The following is a 27,027-nucleotide window of genomic DNA, read 5'->3' as shown; positions in this document are numbered from 1 at the left end:
TTTTTATGGCCTATATTTCTTATCTAATTTAATTGCTGCAATGTAATATAACATGATTTGTTGCGTGCACTAACTGAAGCAGTTCTTTCACATTGTACAATTTGTGCAGTAGATAAACAGCTTGATGCCTTCAGTATTCTTAATTTTAATATGCCAAAAAGGTCATTTTGGCAGTAAAAAATGTTTCTATTTAAGGCACTGTGGAAAACAAACATTAAATCTACTTACAAGCTTCAGATGCTTGAGGATGCGTAAAGAATAACAGCCCATGCAAACCTGCCTCATGGGTGCTTATGGCTGTACCATTTTTATCAAGAAAACCAGTGAAAGCATGTTTTTGGATCTCAGCAGTAGTGCCATGCAGGCAGATGTCAGAAAGCACCATAATGTAAGCATATATAACCTCCCATGGCCATGATGTAAAAGGACTGAAGGGAAGCTCTGAATTCTGTAAAGACAAGCAATCAAAACAAAAAAATATAAATATTAAAAGTCAAATTAACATGCATATAGGCTGCATGCTAAAAATATCCTTGTTTAAAACCACAAGCTCTTAAAGGAGATGGAAAAGTCTAATCACTGGTTGGTGCCAAATGTTAGACACCCCCAGTGATTCTAATCACTTACCTGGTACCCTGTTATTAGCAAAAAACTGCAAAAGCCGAAATTAAACAAAAAAGTTGGATTATTCACTCTACTGCGCATGCGTCTGCCCCGGGATTCCAAAGATAGATGAGGGAAGGAAGAGGATTGTCACATGAACCCTGGGCCGGTGCAGTTTTTTGCTAACAGGATCACCAGCTCAGGGTACCAGATAAGTGATTACAAGCACTGGGAATGCCTAATATTTGACACCCCCTAGTGATTTAACAATTCCTTCTATTTAACAAGTGGACTGAAAATGGGTGACAGGTGACAAACAACCATCTTCACAAACTATTAATAGAGGTTTTTTGGGATGGATAAAGATAAAGAAATGAACGAGTAACATAAAATTTCAAGGGAAGCATAGCAGAACATCAACTGTAAAGAGAAGAAAAAATTTTAATAACTAAACCCCCATCAGAAAATAGCATACCTTAAAGCCATACATACCTGTACTGGAAGGTGGAGAGGAGAGGTGATGTAATTATGAGCAAGTTCCATTAGAGCCTTTAAACAGGAAATGTCTAATTTTGCAGCTTCTCCCAAGATAAATAAACTTAAAAGTGAATCCAACCTAAGTTTCAAGAAGTGAAAGAAAAAGTTTACTACATATATGTAATATAATATACATACAACGCATATGCATAAAAATATATAAATACAGCCTCAGTATAGAGAAGGCTAAGAGTGAAAACTGCCTCACAGAGATACAGAAATGTCAAGGGATATATAAGTTTAAACAGTCAGGGCAAGGAACTTATTGGACTTGGCCAACAATTAACTGGCAACAAAGAACTGCAGCAGAATACATGAGCAGGTCCTTAAAGGGAAAAGAAAGTCAAAGTCACTTGGGGGTGCCAAAATGTTAGGCACCCCCAAGTGACTTTGACCACCTACCTTTTACCCCGGGCTGGTGCCCCTGTGAGGAGGGAACAGCACCAGCCCGGGGTAGCTGCCGGCGCTTCCTTCCTCTTGTTTCGCTGCGCGAGCATGCGCAGTAGAGAGAAAAGCCGAACTTAAACATTAAAGTCGGCTTTTCACTCTACTGCGCATGCACCCACCGCTGGCATTCAGGAAGAGGAAGCCAGAACACGGAAGCGCTGCGCTCCAGGTGCCCCGGGCTGGTGCTGTTTTCTCCCAACAGGGGCACCAGCCCGGGGTACGAGGTAAGCGGTTAAAGTCACTTGGGGGTGCCTAACATTTTGGCACCCCCAAGTGACTTTACCTTTCGTTTCCCTTTAAAGTAAAGTTGCCAGAAATCTGGGGACACAGGATGGAGTGGGTAAACTAAATATGAATTTTTCTGGGCCATGTCTACTTGTCGCAGAATCCTGAACCACCTTGATAAAGGTCCCAAGAGGGACCGAAACGTTGTATCGCGTGGTGATACCTTGCCAGGGCCGCCATCAGAGGGGCACAGGGGGTACAGCTGTCCCGAGCCCGGACGATTTTAACTTTAAAAGGGGGCCTGGCTGTGCTAAAGTTTTCTTAGTAGCTCGGGCCCCCTTAAATCAATTCCGGGCCCTGTCATTGGTGGTCAGCAGGTGATCATATTGGTCGCGCCCCGTGCGTACATTCACGTCAGTACGCACGGGGCGCAACCTTATACAAGGGCCTGGCTTCTTTCGGCACCGAGGTTTCATCTAGGAAGGGCATCACCGGAGGAGCGCGAAGCCGCCGCCGCCGAACAAGACGCTGGCTACCAATGTACTGGGGGAAGGGGGGCACAGCTGGCTACCAATGTACTGGGGGAAGGGGGGCACAGCTGACTACCAATGAACTGGGGGAAGGGGGGCACAGCTGGCTACCAATGTACTGGGGGAAGGGGGGCACAGCTGACTACCAATGTACTGGGGGAAGGGGGGCACAGCTGGCTACCAATGTACTGGGGGAAGGGGGGCACAGATGGCTACCAATGTACTGGGGGGGCACAGATGGCTACCAATCTACTGGGGGGGCACTGCTGGCTACCAAATGTACTGCGGGGGGGCCCTGCTGGCTACCAATGTATTAGGGGGGCCCTGCTGGCTACCAATGTATTAGGGGGGCCCTGCTGGCTACCAATGTATTAGGGGGCCCTGCTGGCTACCAATGTACTGGGGAAAGGGGGGCACAGATGGCTACCAATGTACTGGGGGGGGCACAGCTGGCTACCAATGTACTGGGGGAAGGGGGGCACAGATGGCTACCAATGTACTGGGGGGGCACAGATGGCTACCAATGTACTGGGGGGGCACAGATGGCTACCAATGTACTGGGGGGCACAGATGGCTACCAATGTACTGGGGGGGCACAGATGGCTACCAAATGTACTGGGGGGGGCCTGCTGGCTAACAATGTATTAGGGGGGTCCTGCTGGCTACCAATGTATTAGGGGGGCCCTGCTGGCTACCAATGTATTAGGGGGGCCCTGCTGGCTACCAATGTATTAGGGGCCCCTGCTGGCTACCAATGTATTAGGGGGGCCTTGCTGGCTACCAATGTCTCATATCTGTGAGTCCTTTGTACTGGTGGGAGGGGGGCCCAGAAAGTTTTTTTGTGAGGGGCCCGTGATTTCTGATGGCGGCCCTGCACCTTGCGATACAACTTATGCACCATTAACTACATCTAATGCCTCTGTCCAGTTTTTGGTCATGCACTTATAATAAGACTAATATCTTGATATAGTAACACACCAGTTTTCCTGATGAAGGCCTCCATTAAGCTGACACAAATGATGTAAAGATTTTTGCAAATGAATGCTGTTTATCTGAACATGTAGCCAAATCAAGAGCTACAAATCAGAGCTCCCTTGACAAAGGTGTTTGTCGAAAACGTTGGGGTATTCTCTCATCCAGAGTATCTGCCTTCATATCTTCCTTTTTTTCGATCAAATTGCGGGGTGGTATGTATGTATTTGTTTTTTGATGGATATATATTGTTAAAGTATAAAAACTTCATGCTTTTGATGAATAAAATGCTTTTTTAACTATAATACCTCCCTAAGTAAGTTTTTTCTGGTGTGCAGGGTTTATATGGGGTTTTATTGATATAGTAACACACCAGTTTTCCTGATGAAGGCCTCCATTAAGCTGACACAAATGATGAAGAGATTTTTGCAAATGAATGCTGTTTATCTGAACATGTAGCCAAATCTCAAGACAGTTCCAGACAAATGAATTCATTTCAGCTCCTCCAGGTTTTGTAACTGCCAGTTTAAAATCAGTATTAATCTGTAATACAGAAATATAAAAAATATACACTGAAATTCATTACAATGCATTTTTCAGGTAAAATCAGTACTTGTTATTTTGTTTTAGTTAAAGGGGACCTGTCACCCTTAGAAATAACACCAAATTATTTTCTATATTGTTAGTTGAGCAAAATAAACTTTACTTACTCTATAAAAATAATATAAATCTAATTCCGTCGTGGAATTACTCAATCAAAGCAAGCAGGCAGGCACCATTTTGTGGATACTGTTATGAAGGCAAGTTTTGTATCATACCAAAATCTTGTTTATGTGCCAGAATGGGGGACCAGATGCCCATACACATGCACTGGCTACACAATTAGATGGTGAGGAGAGAGGGGAAAAGTGAGATGTGCAGTGACATCTAGGTAGTGCTGAATAGAAAGCTAAAGTTATATATGCTTGGGAACACTCCCAGTCACAGTAATGTTTTTTTTCCCCAAAAAAATGTATGTTTCAGAATCAAATTAAAGCTAAAGTTATATATGCTTGGGAACACTCCCAGTCACAGTAATGTTTTTTTCCCCCCCAAAAATGTATGTTTCAGAATCAAATTAAAGCTAAAGTTATATATGCTTGGGAACACTCCCAGTCACAGTAATGTTTTTTTCCCCCCAAAAAATGTATGTTTCAGAATCAAATTAAAGTGGACCTGTCACCCAGACATAAAAAGCTGTATAATAAAAGTCCTTTTCAAATTAAACATGAAACCCAAATTCATGCCTTAGGCATAGAGGCGGGGCAAGCAATACATGATTGACAGCTGGGATTTTTAAATGTCTTTATAATGGGTTTGGATGGGTTAATATAAAAATGAATTTGGGTTTCATGTTTAATTTGAAAAGGACTTTTATTATACAGCTTTTTATGTCTGGGTGACAGGTCCACTTTAATTTGATTCTGAAACATACATTTTTTGGGGGAAAAAAAACATTACTGTGACTGGGAGTGTTCCCAAGCAAACAAGACCTATATCAGCATTAAATAGCAAAGAAGAAACTTCAACTGTGTGTTCCAATGCACAGAAGGACTTTTCTTAAAGATTAAGCTTATGTAGAATGAATATATATTTTTTTCAGAGCTAAAGGACCATATCAGACAAATTTACACTGCCATTTAAGGACATGTAAACACAAAAAATAATTTTTTGCCTAATAAAAGAAAACATAATTCTATGCAATGTTCCAATGTGAATTTATTACAAATTTTAGTGCTTTAAAAGTTCTTTGTAAATGTAATTGCTATTGAAAGCAGCATTTGCTGAACTCCTGTTTATGACTAGTTAAACAATGTTGCAAAGGTCAGTCTACTCCAGCAAGACAAGTCTGTCAGTCTGCTGCCTTGTGTTACATTGTTTTAAACGTAATTTTTATTATTTCAATAAAATACATCAATTATGTTATTAAGCACATATAAAATGGGCAAACATCCTAACAGCATAAAACAAATCCTACCTGCAATGATGAGTGGCTTTCCAAAGGAATGTCAGGAGAACATATCATTGTGCAAACCTTTAACATTGCGTGTACTGATGATAGAACATATGGGAATGGCTCATATACAGATCTGCAGGACTGAAGTGCTATAAGAAAATATAATATATATTATCATGTTGTTTCTTCAAACACATACAGTAAAACAGTGATGACTGTATGGCCCTGGTTAGGCAAACTTGGCCAGTTTTAAAGGTGAAAGTTGTAGTACAGGGGATCACCAATTAGATTTTTCAATTACACATTCCAAGAAGCAGGGGAAAATACATTGATACTAAAACAGCATTGTCATTCAGTTAAAACCCATTCAAGCAGAGACTTGCCAACCAGGATGATCCTTCACTAGGAAGTGTAGCCATATACTGTATATACAAAAGGGGAACAAAAGCACTATGTCCAGATAAAATCAATGCTAACTCAAGGCATTAAATTCACAGCAAGTAACAGCCCATAAAAAATACAGGGGTTGTAGGTTGACTAAGATCCCCACAAACAAGATAACCAACAGTGGATTTGACCTCTTTATTTAACAATACATTAATTTATTAAGAACAAAAATGAATGATCATCTTATATCACAATTACAAAATGTCTGGCCAGCCTACTCCATATATACAATCACCTTCTTGAAAGTAGTAAAGAAGGCAGCAGAATAAAATTTCAAACACAAATTTAAGGGCTGAAGCTGGAACTGGATTGAACCTTCATTTAGAAAACTCAATTCGGTTAGTTCTGTTGATTTCCACTACAAACAGGAGAAAAAGAAATCCGAGGTTCAGCCACTTGAGTTGTTGTAAGTTCAACTTTAAATATCTTTAAGTTTGCTTTTCATCTTAAACCAACACTACTCCGGTTTATCTTTCTGAGTAACATTATCAGGCAAATGGAAAAACTGAGCCTGGCGAATATATGATGACGCACAAACACTTTTTTTTTTTAAAAAAAAAAGCAGAATACTTTGAATTCCTTTCTGTTTACATTCTCAATTTGCCTCCAAGCTTTCAGCTGGCACAAAAGTACATCCGAAAATGGGGATTTAAGATGGCCATACATACCCGCATTTGCTTTGGCAGTTTGGCTAATTTAGACTATACTGCAAGAACATCTGGGCATGTATTGTCAGCCATCGGGCCATTCTAACTGACCCTAGATTATCAGATCTTTAGGCAAAACAACTCATATAATTAAAAAATAGTATATTAAAAATCAGCACCTTACAATAGTGACATTTCAGCCAAGCTATGTGCCCTTTATCAAGACACATACAAATCAGTGATACACAAATCAAATTTATATGCAGGAAGTGACCTTACATAAAAAGCCCACATTAGTTAATAAGCAAAGATCTTATAACAATACAAAACCATACAGAAATAAATCATAATCCTTATTCAAACCTTTAGGCTATAATGACTTAAGTTTATTGATCCCCCAAACCTCTCTCCTTTTTAGTTTTAGCTCCCTATCACCTCCTCTTTTCTGTCTTCTCAGGACATTAACCCCTTCCTTGCCAGAAACGGTTTCCCAAAGTGGTAAATTGTGTATGATATACTGTATTGCCATTGTGCAGAGATTAGGGAATCAGAAAATCATCTTAGCTGAGCAATACTCACTGAAAATGTGGTGTGCCAAATGGCAGTGGATTGCCTTTTACAAGAACAGTAAGCATTTACAGGTGGGAAGATGTATTTATATTGGTATGGCTCTCCGTAAGAGGACTGTTACAGTTATTACCAAAAATAGAATCAGTTAACATGTGCTTACACAGTGAAAATAGCTTCTTGCAGCCCCAGGTGCACGCTGTACCCACTGCCCGGGCAGATAAATTCAAGAATGAAGAAAACAGCAGCACTCCGGTTGTTTTGAAAAATGTGAATCTTTACTAAGTGCCAAAGGCAACGTTTCGGGCTTCACTCCAGCCCTTTATCAAGCCTATTAGTACAAATACAAACAAGTGTTTAAATACCCACAGGAAGAGGAGGATCAGTCCATATTCACCTCCATTTAACCCATAATATTCTGTGAATATATTTAGTGCACACAATGAAATGCAAACTAAGTGCCTATGTATACAATATAAGAAGTGCCCTGTGGCATGTATCACATATAACATATATAACAAATTAAACAAATCTTGAAATGGACAGCATCCCACTGCAGTGTATTTCATCCCTCAAATATCTTTCTGGCTCCAATGCCGAATTAAGGGGACAATTAACCCCATATTCACCTCCATTTAACCCATAAAATTTAGTGAATATATTTAGTAAATACAATAAATCACAAGATAAATGCCTGTGCATGCAATATACTATATACTAATATAACTACAGTTATTACCAAAAATGTTATTTTCCAATGGATTCAGCATTGTAAACAATGGATTTTGGATCACAGTCCAAACACAAGACTGGACAGGTCTAGTTTTATATGAGAGAGAGGAAGAGGAAAGAGATCTTGCTATGTCTAAGTAAATAGTATTTTTTTTAGAAAACAATGTTGTGTGACGCAGGATCCTGAAGCTGGGCCTCTCGCTCATTATGCTCATGCATGTGCCCCAACATGGCCACATGAACCAGGAGCTCCCTCTGGAGAGCAGGCTCTGTTGGTCCAAATTTGTGCCTATTAAAGACTGTACACAGTGTAAATGATGCTTTATTTGCCATTTCATCTGAAAGACCCTCCACAAAAAAATGACATACCATGTATATGAACTCTGCCATTATGAATAGCAGTTATCTGCAATACACATTTCCATAGTACGTAAGTGCTTTGGTCTCCAAATTAATAATTGAAAAGCAATATTGTGGGGTTAATAAGAGAAAAGTAATAAACTGTACAAGGATAGATTATGGCTCTTAACAGTGTCTAGCTCAGCAGGACTGTGCTTCTTGGGGCTAAAGATCATATTTGCACACAAGGGAAGTTTTGCAGTAGAAGCTTAAGAATTTTATTGTTTTTTCTTTATGAGTATTTTATTTATGAGCACTATCCCAGTTACAGTTAAAATACAATAAAAAGAAGCTGAAGCATTTGAAATATAAGAATAAATATGGTTGAAACATTTGACTGTGGCAACAAAAAATTGGGCAGGTAAAATTGTTCTTTCACAGATATGCAGAGATGATGCACAACCAGATCCCCTAAAAAGGTTCATATGAATCTGTTTAGAGTACAACAGAGGAAAACTGCTGGAGTATAATGTTAGGGAGAATTAAAGGCTGCTGTCAGTTAAGTGAGGTTAGTGACAAACTAACTATATTTATAAAATAATGTGTATGAAACAAAGCTGTTTAGCAATTAAAGGGCACCAGTCAACCTGAAATTGTTTACCTCACCAGAGGTGTGAGCTAATGGAGCCCGCACTCCAGTTGGGTGCAATAATAGATTTTTTTTAAAGTATAAACTAGCCTCCACCAGCTCTAGGCCTGTACTGGGAGGTAGCTTCCTGTGTGGGTAGCCATGTTAGGGCACACGCATTCACATAATGAGCAAGTGCCACAAAAAAAAACAAACTATATTTTCCCCCAACCAGAGTGCTGACTCTATTAGCCCAATGCCTCTGGTGGGAGAAACAATTTCAGGGTGACAGATGCCCTTTAATTCAGGATCACATTACATGGCAACATAGTAAGCAGTGCATCAGAATTGACCTGAATAATCTGCCCTTTAGCATCAGATTCTATGGTACATGTATCTGCCCTTTCTGCATGTTTTTAGGACTTCCAATGACATCTAAAAGCTCAGAGAACACTGAGCATGTGCAGTGCCACTTCCACTCAGTATGGTGAAATCCATAATATACCTAAAGTGTTGTCCAACATCCACCATATTCCTTTTTTTGACATTAGTTCTCTAAAAAAGTTATACATGGATAAAAGGCTCTTGTGGCCTAAACACATTTCAGCTGAATAAAGCCTAATTAAGTGGATTTTTGGTTTGATTAGGGCTTAGGCAGAGACAACAGGGAGCTGAGTACCAGCAGCTCAAAAATGACCAGTATGAGTTCTCCAAAAATAACATATATAGCCCATATTTGCCCACAGGCAACGTAAGTGAGAAAGAAAAAAGAGAGAGTTTGTGTGTTGAAACATGTAAATTCCAGTGGGCATGCACAGTTGTAGCAGGTCTGAGAAATTGCCAAGCCTGTTCTGCATCAAATATTTGATTTTTTTTTCTATTCCTACCTTCTAGGTATGTTGAAAGGTGCTCTTTCTGCTCATCATAAGGTTGAAGTTGTCCAAGAAGATTAAAAACATGAAGTCTTAAAAATGTCAGAAATCCAAGCTGTTTACAGAACAAAAACAAAGTAGAATATGGTGCCTTCTCAGATCTTGTGCATCTTCATGTGATTCTTATTTTAAATTATTTTTATTTTTGTAGAAAAACTATAAAGTACAACACATGAAGCTATATGTGCACACACGAATACATAGAGTAGACTAGAATAAGATTAAGGTATGCCAATCCAAGTTTGAATTTCATGAACATTTTGTTTCTAAACAAGTATATACCTTACATATAGGGGGTAATTTATTAATGTTCCAATTAAAATTTTTTTTCATGACTCAAATTTTTAGGGTCTAAAACTCCCAATATTTGAATAATGGTTCTTTGAATCTTCATTAAGTGCAAAAAATCTAAAAACTCAAATGTAAAACTTCAGCATCTAAAAGAAAAGGTTGTCCTAGGCAAAATCAAAGTAGTTTTTCAAATCAAGATTTTCGAGTTTTTCATGTCTTTTTCAAGTTTGTAAACTCACAAATTCAGTTTTTTTATTCAGTTGAGTTTTTCATATTCAGATTTGTAATAAATAAGCAAATGTTCAAGTTTTTTTCTACTTTGAGAAGAACGCTAATATTTACAAACTCGGAGATTCATAAATAAGCCCATAAGTACTGGTTTTGAGTGAATGTGCTCTGATTTTTCGGAATGTTCCCACAACAGTTCTGAAGCACTTAAAAAAGTTGTTGCAGAGTCAAGTTGGACACCTATGATGTAACGCAGTCATTGTCTCTGGCCACCATAACCTTACCAACTATGTCCTGTGCACATCCACATTAGTCATAAAACAAGACTAGTAAAATGGGTTACAAGGGTTATGATTTTGTTGATAGTAGTCAGACACCTTGAATCTGTTTTAAAATAGTACAGGTTCCCCAATGGCCACTTCCCATGGGTATATCCAAGCAAGTGCAGTCTGGAACAGCACCACTTGTATTCTTGTTTAAAATGCCTTTATTGCACACATCTTAGGCTATTACAGCAACGTTTCAGGTTATGATGACACATGCTCTGTTAAAGGCGAAGGAAAGTTACAATCACTGGGGGTGCCAAATGATACCCCAGGTCGGTGCTCCTGTTGGCTGAAAACTGCATCAGCCCGGGGTTCATGCAACCGGGCGATCATCTTCCTTTCCTCATCTATCTTCGGAATCCTGGGGCCGCAGTAAAGTAAGAAAGTCAAGTTTCTTGTTTAAATTCTCACTGTGCACAGAAGAGTGAAGGCAGAAGAAGGAAGAGTAGTTTTTCTGCTAACAGAAGCACTGACCCGAAGTATCACGTAAGTGATTGCATTCGCTTTTCTTCTCCTTTATGGAAGACATTTTGTATAATACTCATCTTCTTGTATAATATTCCTTAAAGCTGACAAACTTCTTTTCTTATTTAATAAAGCCCGCTCAGGGAAAAATAACTTCACTTATGAGGTGTTTTCCCCTGAAACCCAGCGTGGGTTCCTTAACTGATGTTGGTTTTCCTTTATGATTGCTCAAGCGAATCATAAATCTGCCCCTAAGCATTTTGGTGTTCTTCTCCTTTCCGTCTACCAAATATAAATATAATGCACTTCAAGACTGCCCCTATTTTGTAGCCCACAATTTTTCCCAACATTTGAAAACTGAAAGAGGGACAAAAAAAAGAGCCACACAATCCAGAAGAATACCACACCGATTTAACTAAAACATGCCCCTATTTAAAAATTTCCATTTTTTTACCGCTGTTGAAATTCTCTCTCCTCTATTTCCAGCCATGTAAAAGTGTAATACAGCGCTGCCCAACTTTAGGAGTTATTTGTCTGTTGTAGACTGAGCATGTATTTACGGAAAGAACTCCACAAGAGCTTGAGAACCTTGCACAATATGAGATACACTGTGCCCTTTTTACAATGCAAAATGCAATGCAGCGCTGCTTGACTTTAGAAGATACTGAATCTGCCTACCTTCTGTCAATCTGGAACTAATTCTCCTTTTGTTTCTTATCCTGCACCCATTTTCTCTTCTTATACTTTATTTAATGCTTTTGTTTCTTCTCTGTGTTTTGCTTCTTTTCCTGAGCCAAATTTCTACTTTTTGAATGATCTCTGAGATTCCCACATTTTGCTGTCTTATTTTAGTTCTCCTGGTTTCCTCCTGCTTCAAAAAGACACTGCTTGCAGAGTGTAGAACTGCGAGGGTTGACAGATATTTGAACTTCCTGCAGCTCGTCCATTTCACAGTTTTCCCTTGCACTACTGGTGCTCTGTCTTTCCCAAGCAGGCAAGAAACAGGAAGACATGTAAAAGTGTAATACAGCGCTGCCCGACTTTAGGAGTTACTGACGGGCTATTTGTCTGCTGTAGACTAAGCATGGATTTACAGAAAGAACTCCACAAGAGCTTTAGAACCTTGCACAATATGAGATACACTGTGCCCTTTTTACAATGCAAAATGTAATGCAGCGCTGATCAACTTTAGGAGATACTGATGGCTTATTTGTCTGCTGTAGACTGAGCGTGGATTGATGGAAAGGACTCTGGGAAATACTTTTATGGCCTGCAAGTGACACAACAGCAAGGCGGCAGCAGGGCCAAGAAACTTGTTAATCTTAAACAAATGCCAGGCAAAGAGCCCAGCTAAAAGCTTCTGGGGAGAACAATGCATTTGGCAGAACCTGCAAAAAAGTGGTGGGGTTCTGTCGTATCCTGACCCAAACATTGGATTCCTAAAAACAAAGATGAATTGTACATTTAAAACATCTTTAATAGCTATCTACAACCCAACAAAAACTCGCTTCCTCAATCATGTCGGGTGCGAGGATATCACAATTCTACTCTAACATAAATGATCAGCTTCCCAACTCTCCAAATACTCCTCTTACGGCATGGAATAAGGAGCTAAATTCAGAAATAGACCCAATAGACTGGAACTCTGCCTTTGCTCTGATTACTGCTTCAACAAAATCGGCCAGACTGTTGGAACCTAGTATTAAATTGATGTACCGATGGTACCTAGTTCCTACGAGACTGTATAAAATTTATCCACAAACCTCATCCAAGGAATGCTGGAGAGGTTGTGCTCAAGAGGGCACTCATACTCATATTTGGTGGGATTGCCCTAAAATCGTCCCATTCTGGACACAAGTGTTTGATCTTATCAACAAAGTCATGGACACCCCAATCCCTAAAATTCCCACCATAGCTCTACTTAACCTGGAACTTGACCTCCTAAAATACGCCCAAAAAACACTGGTAGTACACTTTCTAGAAGTGGCAAGATTGCTAATCGCACAAAGATGGAAAACAGATACTATTCCTGATATGACTGCAATGGTGAACTTGCTAGACTTAACTGAAAAACTGGAATTCTTTGATTCAAGAAACAGAAAACATCTTTAATAGTGATGAGCGAATCTGTCCTGCTTCACTGAAAACAGAGGAAAATATAGGGGCACATTCATGAAAACGAGAGTTCGAATCCTGAATAGGACAAATTCAGATTGGATATGTTAATTTCTGAAGATCGCAAATATCACGACAATGCTTACGAAAAAAATCGTATTAGTCCCGTTAATATCGTATTGGCGATCCGAAAGTCACAAAATTTTTGTACCGAACGATAGTAAACAGCGGGAAAACCTTTCCAATTTTTTCGCGCAAGCGGACGAAAAAGCATACGAAAAAAATTGCGCGGGTGGCGGAAAAATCACCCGAAAAACTGCTTGGAGTGTTCGAATGAACACTCGAATGAACAATCTGCCCTTTAGTGTTACTCAAAAAATTAAACGTGTCAAAAATAAAAATTTATGCGCATGACAATTTTTTGGCGTGTGAAGCATTTTTCCGCATTCAAGCCATCCATGTCTGGTGAAAACATTTCGCTCATCACTAGTCTTAAACTGCACTATCTTATGAATTCAGGTTTAGTAGTAAAATTTTAATCTAAAATGCCACAATCCAAAAATAAAACTTCATCATTTTTTTAGCACGCAGTAAAGCAGAGATTAGAATGAAATGTGTGCACTTAGCTAACAAATAAACTTAGCCACCTTTTTGTGATTATTGTAAACTCTTATTTATAAAGATAGGATTGAAGTAATAGAAAACAAGTTATAGCACCGAACTGAAGAATGGTATACATGCAATTTTACATACCTTCGAAAGCTTAACATCAAATGAGCATAGACATGGCTTCTGGGTAACATCACAACAAAGTTTATAAAGAATGGACTCTGCCATGAAGAACAACAGAGAGATGTTTTCTTGATCAAAATTCACCTGGTCCATCGAAATAAGCAAGATATCAATAACCTCTAAAAAAACAAATAAAATATGATTTACAGTATAAGTCGGTATACTTTAAACAACCTTAACAGTCCATTAAAGCATAAGATACAATTTGATATTATGTAGTGCAATTTACTAACCAAAGTGTGGTGCTGTAAAACTATACCTTCACAATGAAAACTTACAGTAACCAACAGATTATGTTAAGTGACCTATTAAAGAATCTCGCCATCAGTAAATATTGTCCTTTTACATCCTTTCCCTTGATCCACCATTTAGTGATGGGCTGGGTGCTCCCTCAGAGATCACATGACAGGAAATAATGCAGCTCTAACTGTAACAGGAAGAAGTGTGGAAGCAAAAGACTGAACTCTGTCCATTAATTGGCTGATGGGGCCTAGCATGTATGTGTGTCTTGGCTTGTTTGTGTGCACTGTGAATCCTATGATCCCAAGAGGTGGCCCTTAATTCTTAAAATGGCAATTTCTATTTTGGATTACCCAACAGCACATACTACTAAAAAAGTATATTTTTATGAAAATGGTTTATTTAGATAAAGCAGGGTTTTAAATATGAGCTTGTTTATGCAATATATTTTTATAGAGACCCACATTGTTTGGGGGTATAGTTCCCCTTTAAAGCATCAAACAAACGTTCTCAGCATCCCGACCCTGCAATTTATATTTAGGAAGGATAATGCATTGCCAAGAGCTTGAGAACCTTGCACACTATGAGATACACTGTGCCCTTTTAAGAATGCACTTCACTAGCTTTTATGAGACAGACCACGCTTTTAACACTGCACTTCACTAGCTTTCTGTTGTATCTTACATAGCACAGAGCAAGGATTTCTGACAAGGGAGTTATAAGCACAGCAATCTCACCAGCTAGACAAGAACAACGTATACAAAATATATACTAAATTGCATAAAATAAAAAATATTAAAAAGGAGTCTGTGTACTTGCTCATAGTGAAACAAAGTTCCAGGTGCTAGTTTTTCTTCACTTGTAAAAGGTGGCAAACTTTGGGATAGATAACACAGTGGAAATAATGTAACTACACAATAGTTACAAGTTGATAAAGCTTAGAATTTCATTGGGAGAGACAGAGGCAGCATAAAAAAACACACGCAGGTGCCAATAATGTACCTGCACAGTTTCCTAGAATCAGTGTGTAACCAAATAGCAAAAGTGTTTGCAAGAAATTATTGACTCAACCACAACTCAACCAGTTACAGTGACTTTATTTTCATTCTACAATATTGTAAGTAATAGCTTGTTATACCAAAGATGTACCTTCTTGTATATTGCCTTTGCACTGGGTCAGCAAAATCAATTCTGTCCATGCAAAATGCAGATCCACATGATTCCCAGAACCCTTCAAGTTAAGTTTTGATCGTCTCTAAAATATAAAATATTAAAAGGGAACATTGTCTATGCAAGAGAAAGGTCAGTCTGTGGCTTATGTTTATAGTTAAAAAAACTGCCATATGTATTAAAAGACCACAAAACAACAATGTTTCTCTGGTAGGTATCACTATCTCTCATAGTGCTAGAGGCAGAGTGGCTGATTTAACATAGGTGCTAATTTGTACTTAGTCTTGGCAAAAAACAAATATGCCAGGAGAAATATTCTGACAATGGCTGTCTATAAAAAGAATTCTCGCACTCTAGAGAAAACATAATTAATCTTAGAGGCAATCCAAAACTGAGTTTAATAGCGATTTTTTTTTCATACCTAATTTGAAAAGGTTTGAGATATTCAAAAATAAAACTTTCTGTAAGAAACACAGGCCGAAGCTGGAAATTTAAATTGGAGTTGTTTTAAAAAAGGTGAAAAATAATGAAACAACAAATGCAAATTTGAGGGAGATATAAAGAGAGAGCACTGTATTTAAACATAAGTTACAGTCTCAAACATTTACTTTTCATCTAGAACTGTAAATCAAATAAATTATCCAGTTAATGCTAGATGCCAGTTTTAGGGGCATATTTACTAAAACTTAATTTCTCATTTTTTTTTATTTTCAAATTTGACCAAATTTGTATTCCTGGATGTTCGCAAAGAAAAGTCGCTGTGAGAAAAGTTGTAAAAAACCCGACTTTTTCAAATTCGCACAGTTAAAAACATGACTTTAGTGAATTGTCGCAGCGGCAATTCAAAAAAGTCGAGTTTTCAGACAAAAATCAGCAAAACTTCTAAAGTTTCCAGACAAAAAAAAGAACTTCAAGGAAAGGGAAGAGACCTTTGCATTGACATGGCATAACTCAGCAAGTTTAATCTGGCTAATTTTTAGCCATTTAGACGCATAGTAAATCTCGGAAAAGTCGCAGTGTTTTTTCTCTGAGACTTTTTCGACAAAAATCCAAATCAAGTTGGAATAAAAAAAATCGATGGTTAGTAAATGAGCCCCTTAGGGTGAAGACACACAGAACTACTACTAGGAGCTACTTTTTGTGGCTACTAAAATAGACAATGCTGATGATTTACTGATAACTGTCTCTTCGTGTGTTTTAACAGTAAGGCAATTCTCAGTATTCTCTATGGCAGGGTATTTTCTGGCTTTTAATAGCCAGAAAGTAGCTGCTACTAGGGCTGGGCGATATACCGTTTAATACCGAATACCGGTGGTTTTTTTAAAACTATATTCATTTTTCAGATACCGCAATACCGGGGTGTCAGGGTACTCACCCATGCGGCCCGGTCTCGCGCGCCTCCTTGCATGAGCGCGTCCCGTTGTCCGCGGGACATTGCGCACGCGCATCCAGGTGCGCGTGCGTCAAAGTGCATGTACATGTCAAAGTGTGCACATCCGCAACGCGGTGATGGCGTCGGTTCTGCGCATGCGTGGGGGGTATTTAAAGCTATCAAACGCCTCCTCCTGTGCTATGTTGTCTGTGGCCTTGCCTGGGAAACTAAGCCTGCCTGATTTACCTTACGACTTTCTATTGCCGATCCTTCGCTTGCCTGACTCTGATTTTCAATATTGCAGTAATTATTCTCTAATTTATTAGGAAATGGGGTTAACACCTAATCATGCATGGAAAAAAAAATACCGTCAAATACCGTGACACCGATATAATTTTGAAAAATACCGTGATATAAATTTTTGGTCATACCGCCCAGCTCTAGCTGCTACTAAGTAGCTCTGTGTGTCTTCAACCTTAAACATTAAAGTGATACTGACACGGAAAAACTACTTTTTAAAAAGTAGATAAAGATAAAAAGTTATCTATAGTTCATGTTGATCATTTAATGCTGATAGGGCAGCTTATGTTAGTAATTGTTAGTCAAAGTTCTTAAACCTGACTGTTTTGCCAACCTGACTGTCCCTTCTCAGCCTGTCAGTTGCAGCTTCTAATGCTAATGGACTCCTGCTGCACAAATATGGCAGCCCCCTCATAGAGGAACACGGGGGATCAGATAGAGAATGTAAAAGAATCTGACAAATACTATTATGGCAAAATTATAAATAGCATGCAAGGACAATATTATGTCCAATGTAAAAAAAAAAATATTTCTGGTGTCAGTATCTCTTTAAAAAGACTCAACTCTGATAAGGATTATTATAGTTTAGTTACAAGATACAGATACAAGGTGCTGTTTTATTATTACAGAGAAAAGGAAATACTTTTTAAAAGTTTTAATTTGCTTAAAATGGAGTCTATGGGAGATGGCCTTTCCCTAATTTGGATCTTTCTGGATAATGGGTTTCCAGGTAACAGATCCCATACCTGTACCATCCTGAAACATTACTCTAGGAATGTCATATTCATTCTGAGTGTAATTTTTTGAATTAGAACAATCAAATAATTGTATCAACATCTAACATTATTTATGCACGGCTATAAAAAAAAACTCAATATGGTTTAACTACCTTGCATCTATGAAGAATTTGTCTTGCGGTATCTAGCATGCGTTCCTTCTCCTCTAAATCCTCTGCACTGTTAAACTGTTTGATGAAATCCTCTGTGATTTCCAAAGGTCTTCAAAATAAAGATCACAAGAAGAGCAATGATTTTTAAATTTCATTTACTGACCATAAACGTAATCCTGTATTGATTTTTCCTAAGCAGTAGAAAAGAAGAATATCCTGTGGTGAAAAAAGGATTAACTTGTCAATCTGTTAGCCTTTGAAATATCCCTTTTCTTCTTACTGGTTTTAGTGTTAAATATAACACCTTTAAAAGATGTCTGTTTAAATGTTTTGTTGGAGAAGAACAGGTAAACACTGAAACACATGTTTTTAGTTGGCACTAAATGTAACCTTTCAATTGGAACTTATACTACTCTCTACATGATAAAGAAAGGTTTCATTAAAGAAATAAAATACTTCATTTCTCAGAAATCTACAAACAAGGATGATGCCTAAGACCCAGCTTTGAGTGGTTGCAATCACCTGCCACTGTCTATGGGTACTGTAAAGAGAAGAGAAATTAACAATTTAGCAATTAAAATTTGCAGCTGAACTTACTAGTTTGTACATATAGGGCTTTGACAAAAGCACACAAGGAAGATTTAACCTTAATGGATACCTTTTTAAAGAACAATGAAAAGGTTAATCAATGAGGACATGTCAAAATTGTTAGACACCTAACAGTGATAATAACTGCTTACCTCAAAACCTGGGCCAGGTCTCCTCTTCACACAAAAAAGCACTGGCCCTTGGTCAGTGCTGTATTTTGGTCCGGTCTTTCTCTAGGCACCAAACCTTAGTACATCCAGTCGCAGCATGTGCAGTATAAAAATGATATAATGCTCATGCATAGAAGTGAAATATATGTACCTGTGAGGCCTGTGTTTGTGCTCAGAAACTGTAGAACTTTGCAGGAGACTTTGCTGGAGATCATGGTGATATTTTGTTGAAATGATTCCAAATTTCTGCACCACGGGTATCTTAACAACTGGCATTTCCACTTTTAGGGCCTACTCTGTAAAAATAAATGTCATCATGTGTACAGTATCTAGTGGTGTTACTTCTAAAACAACTGGACTTGTTGAGACTATACATGTAACCTAGGGATTGCCAAAAAAAAGTTTCCTACAGAGTCAGTATTTTTTTTTATAAAAACTTCTTGACCTTCAGGGACATGTACAGTGTTTATTCTCTTTATACATAGAGAATGAATATTGACAGTTAACTTACAAAAACATTTTATGCACCGAGGAAGTCATTCCCCTCCCTTTGCTTGCCTATGCCACTGGATAAGAGGTCTTTCTGTAATTTGGATCTCTATACCCTAAGTCCAATAAAAAATAATTTAATCATTAATTAAACCCAACATGATTGCTTTGCCAACAAAAATTATGAATTAGTTGAGATCAAGTACATGGTACTGTTTTATTATTACATAAAAAAGTTTAAATATGTGAATTATTAGATTAAAATGGAGTCTATGGGAGATGGCCTTCCTGTAAATAGGAGCTTTCCGGATAATTGGTTTCCGCATAACGGATCCCATACTTGTAATAGATATGGCAATAATTGATGCCCGTAATGTGACTGCAGAAGAGCAAAAATAATGTGAACATTCAAACAGTCAGATGCTTAGCATATACTGCAAATAAACAAAATGACATGCAACTAGAGGACTTTTTTTGTAAAAAAAAAAAAAAAAACAAGAAAAAGAAAATTCAAAATGCTTTGCGTGCCACAAACCTGACATATACTGTCTGAAATTCTAAAATAACTCTTCTTTCACAGTTTGTGTAGAGAGATGGCCTATACTCATACCAAGAAGCTGAGGAAAAGAATGTTGTCTCTCTGAAAAACCTTTCATTTCTATTAACATCAGATGCAAATATATATTTGCTAAATGTACTCACCACCTATTAGGTAGTTCTAAAGATTTTTTATTTGAACTATTGTGCACCAATAGTCCCCACTGCCTGAGATGAAGTATTGCACACTTACAGATATAGCTGTTCCAAGTAACACCTGCCAACTTGGTACACAGATTAAAGTTAGGGAGTGAGGAAAGCTTGCAGAGACTGGTATTTTGGATTATCCCGTCAAAAGTGTTACATGGTCTCTTTTTAAAGGGGACCTGTCACCCTAAGAAATAATTACAAATTGTTTTCTGTTGCATTTGTCAAGCAAAATAAACTTCAATTACACTATATAAATTATTGTAAGCTTATTTCCTTAAGCACTGGAATTCACAATTGCAGAAAACAAGCAGGCGCCATTTTGTGGACACTGTTATTAAGACAAGCTGTGCACCCTGATAAAATCTTGTTTCTGTGCCAGTATGGGGGGACCTGATGCCCATATCCATGCATTGGTAACACAATTAGATGGTGAGGAGGGAGGGGGAATGAGAGGAGGACAGTGACATCTAAGAAGTTCAAAATTGAAAGTGAAAGTAACTGTCTGCCCCACCCCTATGCTGAAGGCAGAGAGGCGGGGCAGGCAATATATGATTGACAGCTGGGACTTTTAAATGCTTATATAATGGGTATGGTTGTGTTAATAAAAAAAATGACTTTGGGTTTCATGTTTAATTTGAAAAGGGCTTTTATTATACAGCTTTTTATGTCTGTGTGACAAGTCCACTTTAAAGTTTTAACATGGTCCCTTATATTCCAACATAAAATTTGTGTGTATTTGTATATATTGTTTTTTGGGGGAGGGGGTTCATGGCGGCATGATAACACTTATCTTAACACTTAGTTAAAAATTATTTTATTTCCAAAATATATTCTATGTAAAAAAATAGATATGTGCCTTATTTGTCATGCCACAACATCTCAATAGGATTCAGGTCAGGACTTTGACTAGGCCACTCCAAAGTCTTCATTTTGTTTTTCTTCAGCCATTCAGAGGTGGATTTGCTGGTGTGTTTTGGGTCATTGTCCTGCTGCAGCACCCAAGATCGCTTCAGCTTGAGTTGACGAACAGATGGCCGGACATTCTCCTTCAGGATTTTTTGGTAGACAGTAGAATTCATGGTTCCATCTATCACAGCAAGCCTTCCAGGTCCTGAAGCAGCAAAACAACCCCAGACCATCACACTACCACCACCATATTTTACTGTTGGTATGATGTTCTTTTTCTGAAATGCTGTGTTACTTTTACGCCAGATGTAACGGGACACGCACCTTCCAAAAAGTTCAGCTTTTGTCTCGTCGGTCCACAAGGTATTTTCCCAAAAGTCTTGGCAATCATTGAGATGTTTCTTAGCAAAATTGAGACGAGCCTTAATGTTCTTTTTGCTTAAAAGTGGTTTGCGCCTTGGAAATCTGCCATGCAGGCCGTTTTTGCCCAGTCTCTTTCTTATGGTGGAGTCGTGAACACTGACCTTAATTGAGGCAAGTGAGGCCTGCAGTTCTTTAGATGTTGTCCTGGGGTCTTTTGTGGCCTCTCGGATGAGTTGTCTCTGCGCTCTTGGGGTAATTTTGGTCGGCCGGCCACTCCTGGGAAGGTTCACCACTGTTCCATGTTTTTGCCATTTGTGGATAATGGCTCTCACTGTGGTTCGCTGGAGTCCCAAAGCTTTAGAAATGGCTTTATAACCTTTACCAGACTGATAGATCTCAATTACTTTTGTTCTCATTTGTTCCTGAATTTCTTTGGATCTTGGCACGATGTCTAGCTTTTGATGTGCTTTTGGTCTACTTCTCTGTGTCAGGTAGCTCCTATTTAAGTGATTTCTTGATTGAAACAGGTGTGGCAGTAATCAGGCCTGGGGGTGACTACAGAAATTGAACTCAGGTGTGATAAACCACAGTTAAGTTATTTTTTAACAAGGGGGGCAATCTCTTTTTCACACAGGGCCATGTAGATTTGGAGTTTTTTTTCTCCCTTAATAACGTAAACCTTCATTTAAAAATTGCATTTTGTGTTCAATTATGTTATCTTTGACTAATAGTTAACGGTTTTTGATGAGCAGAAACATTTAAGTGTGACAAACATGCAAAAGAATAAGAAATCAGGAAGGGGGCAAATAGTTTTTCACACCACGGTATATCCAACTTGTAGTATGCATTTTGTCTCTCCAACACCATTCTACAAAATCTCCCGTGCAGTTTAGCCCTAAGATGCAGCTGTTTGTTGCTGAAAGACAAACAGATTCTATAGTAACAATTTAATTCTTTAAGTGTGCCCCTTTCTAGTAACCAATAGCAACCAATGATACAGCTAAACAGTATCCAACCTGTTAACTGGTTACTATTGGTTACAAACAAACTTTAGGGTCATTATTACATTCCCAGAATAATCAAAATGTGTTCAAGTCTAGTAAGTTCCAGCTGCTTTCACTAATCCAGGGCAGTTAGAATAATGAAGGAAAAGTGTGATTGAGTGTTTTGCATTACTAGGCTTGAGCAAACTTTGTCCATGTCTCAGAACCTAAAATCACCTTGATATTTTAGGGTTCATTTACAAAAGTCCAATATACAAGTACTTAGGGGGTGCAAAATCAAGTCCATTAGTGTTCATTTATCTAGCACAGCTGTGTTCTGCATCTCAAACAAGATTACAAATTAGGTTCAAGGTGCAGATCGCAATGCTGGTAGCCAAAGGCAGCCCTCTATTTATACCCTCAATGACATACAAATTAGAGGAATGATAGGTTAAAAACCTGTGCAGGAAAAGTTACAGTCGCAAAAATTCCAAATTTTCAACTTGAAAACTACAACTGTTTAGAACTATCACACAAAAACCCAGAGTCAAAAATCCGAAACCTCTAAAATTTCAAAGCAAAAGAAGGATCCTCCAAGGAAGGGAAGAAACATATGCCATTGACTTCTACATGATCTCACCAAGTTTTAGCTGGCGAATTGTTGGGTTTGGATTTTTAGCCGTTTTGATACCAGAAAATCTCAGAAAAGTCACAACTTATTTTATGCGACTTTTAGTGCTAAAAATCCATATTGAGGAAAAAAAATCCCACCGTTATTGTTAGTAATTGGCCCCCCTAGTCTTGTGTTGTTCATATTTCTGCAAGAATATATTTAGTTGAAACTTTGTGCAAGTCCCCAAAACAACCCCCCCCCCTTAATATTGTGGCTGTCATAACTGCCATTTAAATCATAGATATTCACACAGCTATGTGCCAAATGCTGCATTTATGGCTTACACTACACACTCTCAAAGGAAATCTATAGAACAGTGAGTATTATTATTTTCACTTCTGTATGACTGGGAACTGTAGCCGAGACCTCTAACCTGAGACTTCTAGCAATAATAACTCAATAACTCAATAATAACTCAATGGAAGACATGTTTTTATTAAGAGCGCTGCACAATAGAGTTCAGGATCACAGATTCTTTTTAAATCTTTGAATGTAACATACAATAGAAATAACAAGCAAGTTGTTCTGCTTGCACAGTACAAGGAATTAGTTAGATAAAATAAAGCAGCCTGACACAGTTTTCTTCATTAAATTACACTGTAATAAAGAAAAGCTTTATTTTTTTAACTGCTCGCTGAAACATCACTTAAAGTTAACCACTGCCATCTAGTGTTGAGACTTTGTGAATGCACCTAGGTTTGCCTAGACAACAGATATCAATTAGGGTGGGTTTGTCGCAGGGTTGTACTGCTGCTACATTAAATATAGATTAAAAAAAGCAAAATCATGTGTATGTTTAGGCTAGTTTTTCTAAGGACACAAATACATGTATTTATGAAATAATGATTAAGAATGAATCAATGAAAAAAAAAAAAGAACAATGGCAAGATTTTCTCTGAACTGGAGTTTTTTTTTCCAAGTCCGTGGAAAAAAACTTTGCAGTTTATTTTACTGGAACGATGTCTAACATAATGGCACTCACAGTGAATTTGCCTTTCTGTGTGCTTTTTCTACAATTTACTTTTGTAGAAAACAATTTAACTGTATTCAGGTGACCATGGAGATCACTTTAAACAGCATGGGGTCCCATTTTTGATCCCTGTCACATCAGTAGCCAAATGTCAGCGTGATTTTCTCCAGCATAAGAACATTGCTAGGCCCCTACCATATGCAGCTGCAGGGGAGCTGGAGTACAGAAGATCTGTATCTTAAAAGGAGTACTGGCACAGGGATAGAAACCTTGAAATTAAAATAACTGGAAGGATGCCTAAAATACTGGCACTAACAGTGAATTTACCTTCTCTTGACTATTTCCTATTGTTCCTATTTAACTGTATTCAGGCAACCATGTAGACCCACCATAAGCAACCCATTTTTGGGCCCTGTCCCATCAGTGGCATACGTTATATAGAAAGACTTCTGACAAAATAATTCCAGGCCCCAAAACCTGCATTCAGGGGAGTTAAGAATTCCAACCCCACCACCATGACCCAGCCTAGGAGTACAACAAAATGAGAAGCCTCCATAAGAGAGGGCAGCAGGTGAAGTGGTCAGTAGGAGTGAGCCATGTTTCAGTAACAGCCAGAAGGATTGGACATAAGGAGTTCCTGAACTGCATTGAGTTTATTGCAAATAGAGTCAGTTGCAACATGAATGCAAGCAATATGAACACAGTGAACAAATGGTAAAACTAGGCTTCTCCAGTTTACAAAAGTAGTGAAGAGCATTAATGTCTGGATGAGATGTCCAGTATTAGCCAAAAGTTTCCAAGCCAACTAGTGATCTAACTGCTGCCCAACGATGTATAACTCCATGGGCAGATTTATCAAAATGTTTTTCAAAACTTATACATAAAAACTCACCCACACTCTATTCCTATGGATTTTTAGAAGCGTGTTTATCAAATGTTTATCAAATGTGCTTCTAAATATACCACATGAATGAATAGAACATGGATGAATTTTTATGTATTATGCTCTAAACTGCCCCATGTGTTGTACAAAAGATTTCCTGACTTTAAATTGATAAATCTGCCATAGCTCTCCTGCAATGCTTCCCTTTAAGTGAATACCCTGATATACAGCAAGGGGTTTTAATTTAATTAAGACTAGTTCAAAGACAGAAGACTCCCCTAGTCCTGGTTATCTGTTAAAACAGTGATTCAGCACTAAACATTGACAAATACATCACACACTATAATTTTTAAGTATTTACACTAGCAGTTTTGCCCATTGTTTTGGAGTAATTTTGGCCCATTTTCTCCATCCAGATTTGCTTAAGGTTGTTTGGGTTTGTTACATCTTCAGTAGTATGCAGAACTCCTGACAGGGCTGACCAATACATATGGTATGGTGGTGGTAGCTAAAGACCTTCAGACTTTTGTCTCCTCCTTCAGAGGTCTGCTATCTGCCTAGGGTCCCCACCTATCTGTTTTTGAACTAAACAGCTGTTTTAGGCTGTTTAGTTTAATGTCTAAAACCCAAACAAATATCTGGTCAATACTCACTTCCATTTTCACAAGATGCCCAGTCATGTCATGAACCCACACATGTCATGACTTCACCCCCAGTGTCATGGACCCACCCCCTTTGCTTTTACGTGAAAGGTGGCCACCAGGGGTGCACCAAATCCACTATTTTGGGATTCGGCCAAACCCTGAATCCTGCACAATAAATTTAGCCGAATCCTGAACCAAATCAGAACCCTAATCACTTATGCAGATGAGTTTACAAGTGACTTAAAGACAACCGTGAGTGCAGTGCCCGGTAGAACATTTTCAACCTCCATGTTCATGTGACAAAAAAAATGGATTCAGTTTAGCCAGGCATTTGGATTTGGCCGAATCGTGCTGAAAAATTTCTGAATCCTAGTCAAATTCCTAACTGAATCCTGGATTCAGTGCGTCCATAGTGGCAACTCTCTCTACCTGTTCTGCAACGCATTTTTCTTCAGCTCTTGGCCACGCCCATTTTCACGACCACACCCCCTAAATACAACTACCGTTTTTATAAAATTTGGAAGGTTATTTAAAGTTTGAATACATTATTGAGGGTTTCAGGGTCTTGTTTTACATATTATTATAGTTTTGCCAAAAAAGGTGGCATTTCCCTTTAACCTACAAGTCTCAGTTCCCCCAAGAGACATGTTTAGCTTATTAGTTACAATTGCATCTAAGTGCAGGTGTTGCTTGTTTAGTTTTTTTGGCTCTCTGCCAAAAGCTACTTATCTTATTAAGTTTGGGAAACATTGTATCTTTTTTAGCTTTCAGTGCAGGAGATCAAAGAGAAATGAGGGACTTTGCAGTAAGAATTCACGACTGCTGGCTGAGCTGTTAAAATTGGAACCTGTGGGGGGGGGGGTTAGGGGTGCGCAGTGGCGGGGGCCCCTGCAGGGGATGCGGACGGAGGAGGCACCTTGGGGGGTGTGGGGCCCCTGGGGCAGCAGCCCTGGTGGGCCCTGCAACCCCCAGCCCGACCCTGCAGATATATTACTAAATAGTTTAGAAGCAGGATGGGCAAACAGGAACAGAGCTGCCAATCAGTGGTAAGTGAGTCTTTCTGGTCTCTCGTCTGTTACATATGCAGTGCCGGATTTGCGTTCCGGGCTCCCCGAGGGCAAAATTTCAAAATTTACTTGCGGTGGGGTGGCATGCCACCCCTAAATTTCTGCCACACTAGGCCTGGGCCGTTGTGGCCTCTCCACAAATCCGGGCCTGTACATATGAGCGATTGGCGTGTCCTGTGTGAATGAAACATGCTGCTTGCTCCAAGATCTGTATAACTAGGGGGCTGTTTAATAAAAGTAGAATGAAACTGGAAAATGTGCTGAACTATGTATAACACAATACTTTCCCTTTTTAATTGAGGTTTTAGGCTCCCATTTCCATGTATTTCCCTTATTCACTTAATTACAATTGGAGTCGAAAACCTAGTGCTCCCTTGGTTTTATCCTATATCCTTAGGACAGAGCACAGGGCCAATGAGGGAGCAATGTTTAATAGAGAGCTGATGGAGAGAGTTGGCCATTATTTGAATATCCCTCCGCGCATACAGTGCCCCATATTTGTGCCATTAATGCTGTGTCTTAGCAAAGCAGGATAAAACAGAGAAACCAAAATGGGTTATTAGTTCGCAGTAACCGAGAATGATACCTGAAGCCCAGATAAAATTCAGGACATTATCTTACCCGGAAAAGTTGGGAGGAACTCTATGCAGTATTCTCTATAGACACAGCAAGTGTATAGTTGCTATGGAGACGGGCGCTTCTATTTGTTAGTGCGGAACAAGCCCTTCCCCATCAGCAAATCAACTACAGGTTT

At 38.7% G+C, this 27,027-nt stretch overlaps 1 protein-coding gene across 1 annotated transcript in view; it reads right to left on the bottom strand.

Annotated features, from left to right (window-relative positions):
- The window catches only part of tmem232 (transmembrane protein 232), a 50,677-nt gene extending 23,678 nt beyond the window's left edge, over positions 1 to 26,999 (bottom strand). The window contains exons 1-10 of the mRNA XM_018089899.2: positions 26,895 to 26,999; positions 18,700 to 18,844; positions 17,791 to 17,899; positions 15,209 to 15,314; positions 13,781 to 13,938; positions 9,558 to 9,657; positions 5,332 to 5,459; positions 3,688 to 3,857; positions 1,096 to 1,219; positions 229 to 448 (exon numbers count right to left, since the gene is read on the bottom strand). Coding sequence (XP_017945388.2) covers positions 229 to 448; positions 1,096 to 1,219; positions 3,688 to 3,857; positions 5,332 to 5,459; positions 9,558 to 9,657; positions 13,781 to 13,938; positions 15,209 to 15,314; positions 17,791 to 17,899; positions 18,700 to 18,824 — 1,240 coding nt within the window. The 5' untranslated portion in view covers positions 18,825 to 18,844; positions 26,895 to 26,999. The remainder of the gene's footprint in view (positions 1 to 228; positions 449 to 1,095; positions 1,220 to 3,687; positions 3,858 to 5,331; positions 5,460 to 9,557; positions 9,658 to 13,780; positions 13,939 to 15,208; positions 15,315 to 17,790; positions 17,900 to 18,699; positions 18,845 to 26,894) is intronic.
- Positions 27,000 to 27,027: the final 28 nt, after the last annotated feature.

This window comes from Xenopus tropicalis, chromosome 1 (assembly GCF_000004195.4).
Source record: "Xenopus tropicalis strain Nigerian chromosome 1, UCB_Xtro_10.0, whole genome shotgun sequence".
NCBI classification, from domain to species: domain Eukaryota; kingdom Metazoa; phylum Chordata; class Amphibia; order Anura; family Pipidae; genus Xenopus; species Xenopus tropicalis.
The sequence above is the reverse complement of the archived record's forward strand: the minus strand, read 5'-3'. Positions and strand labels throughout refer to the sequence as shown.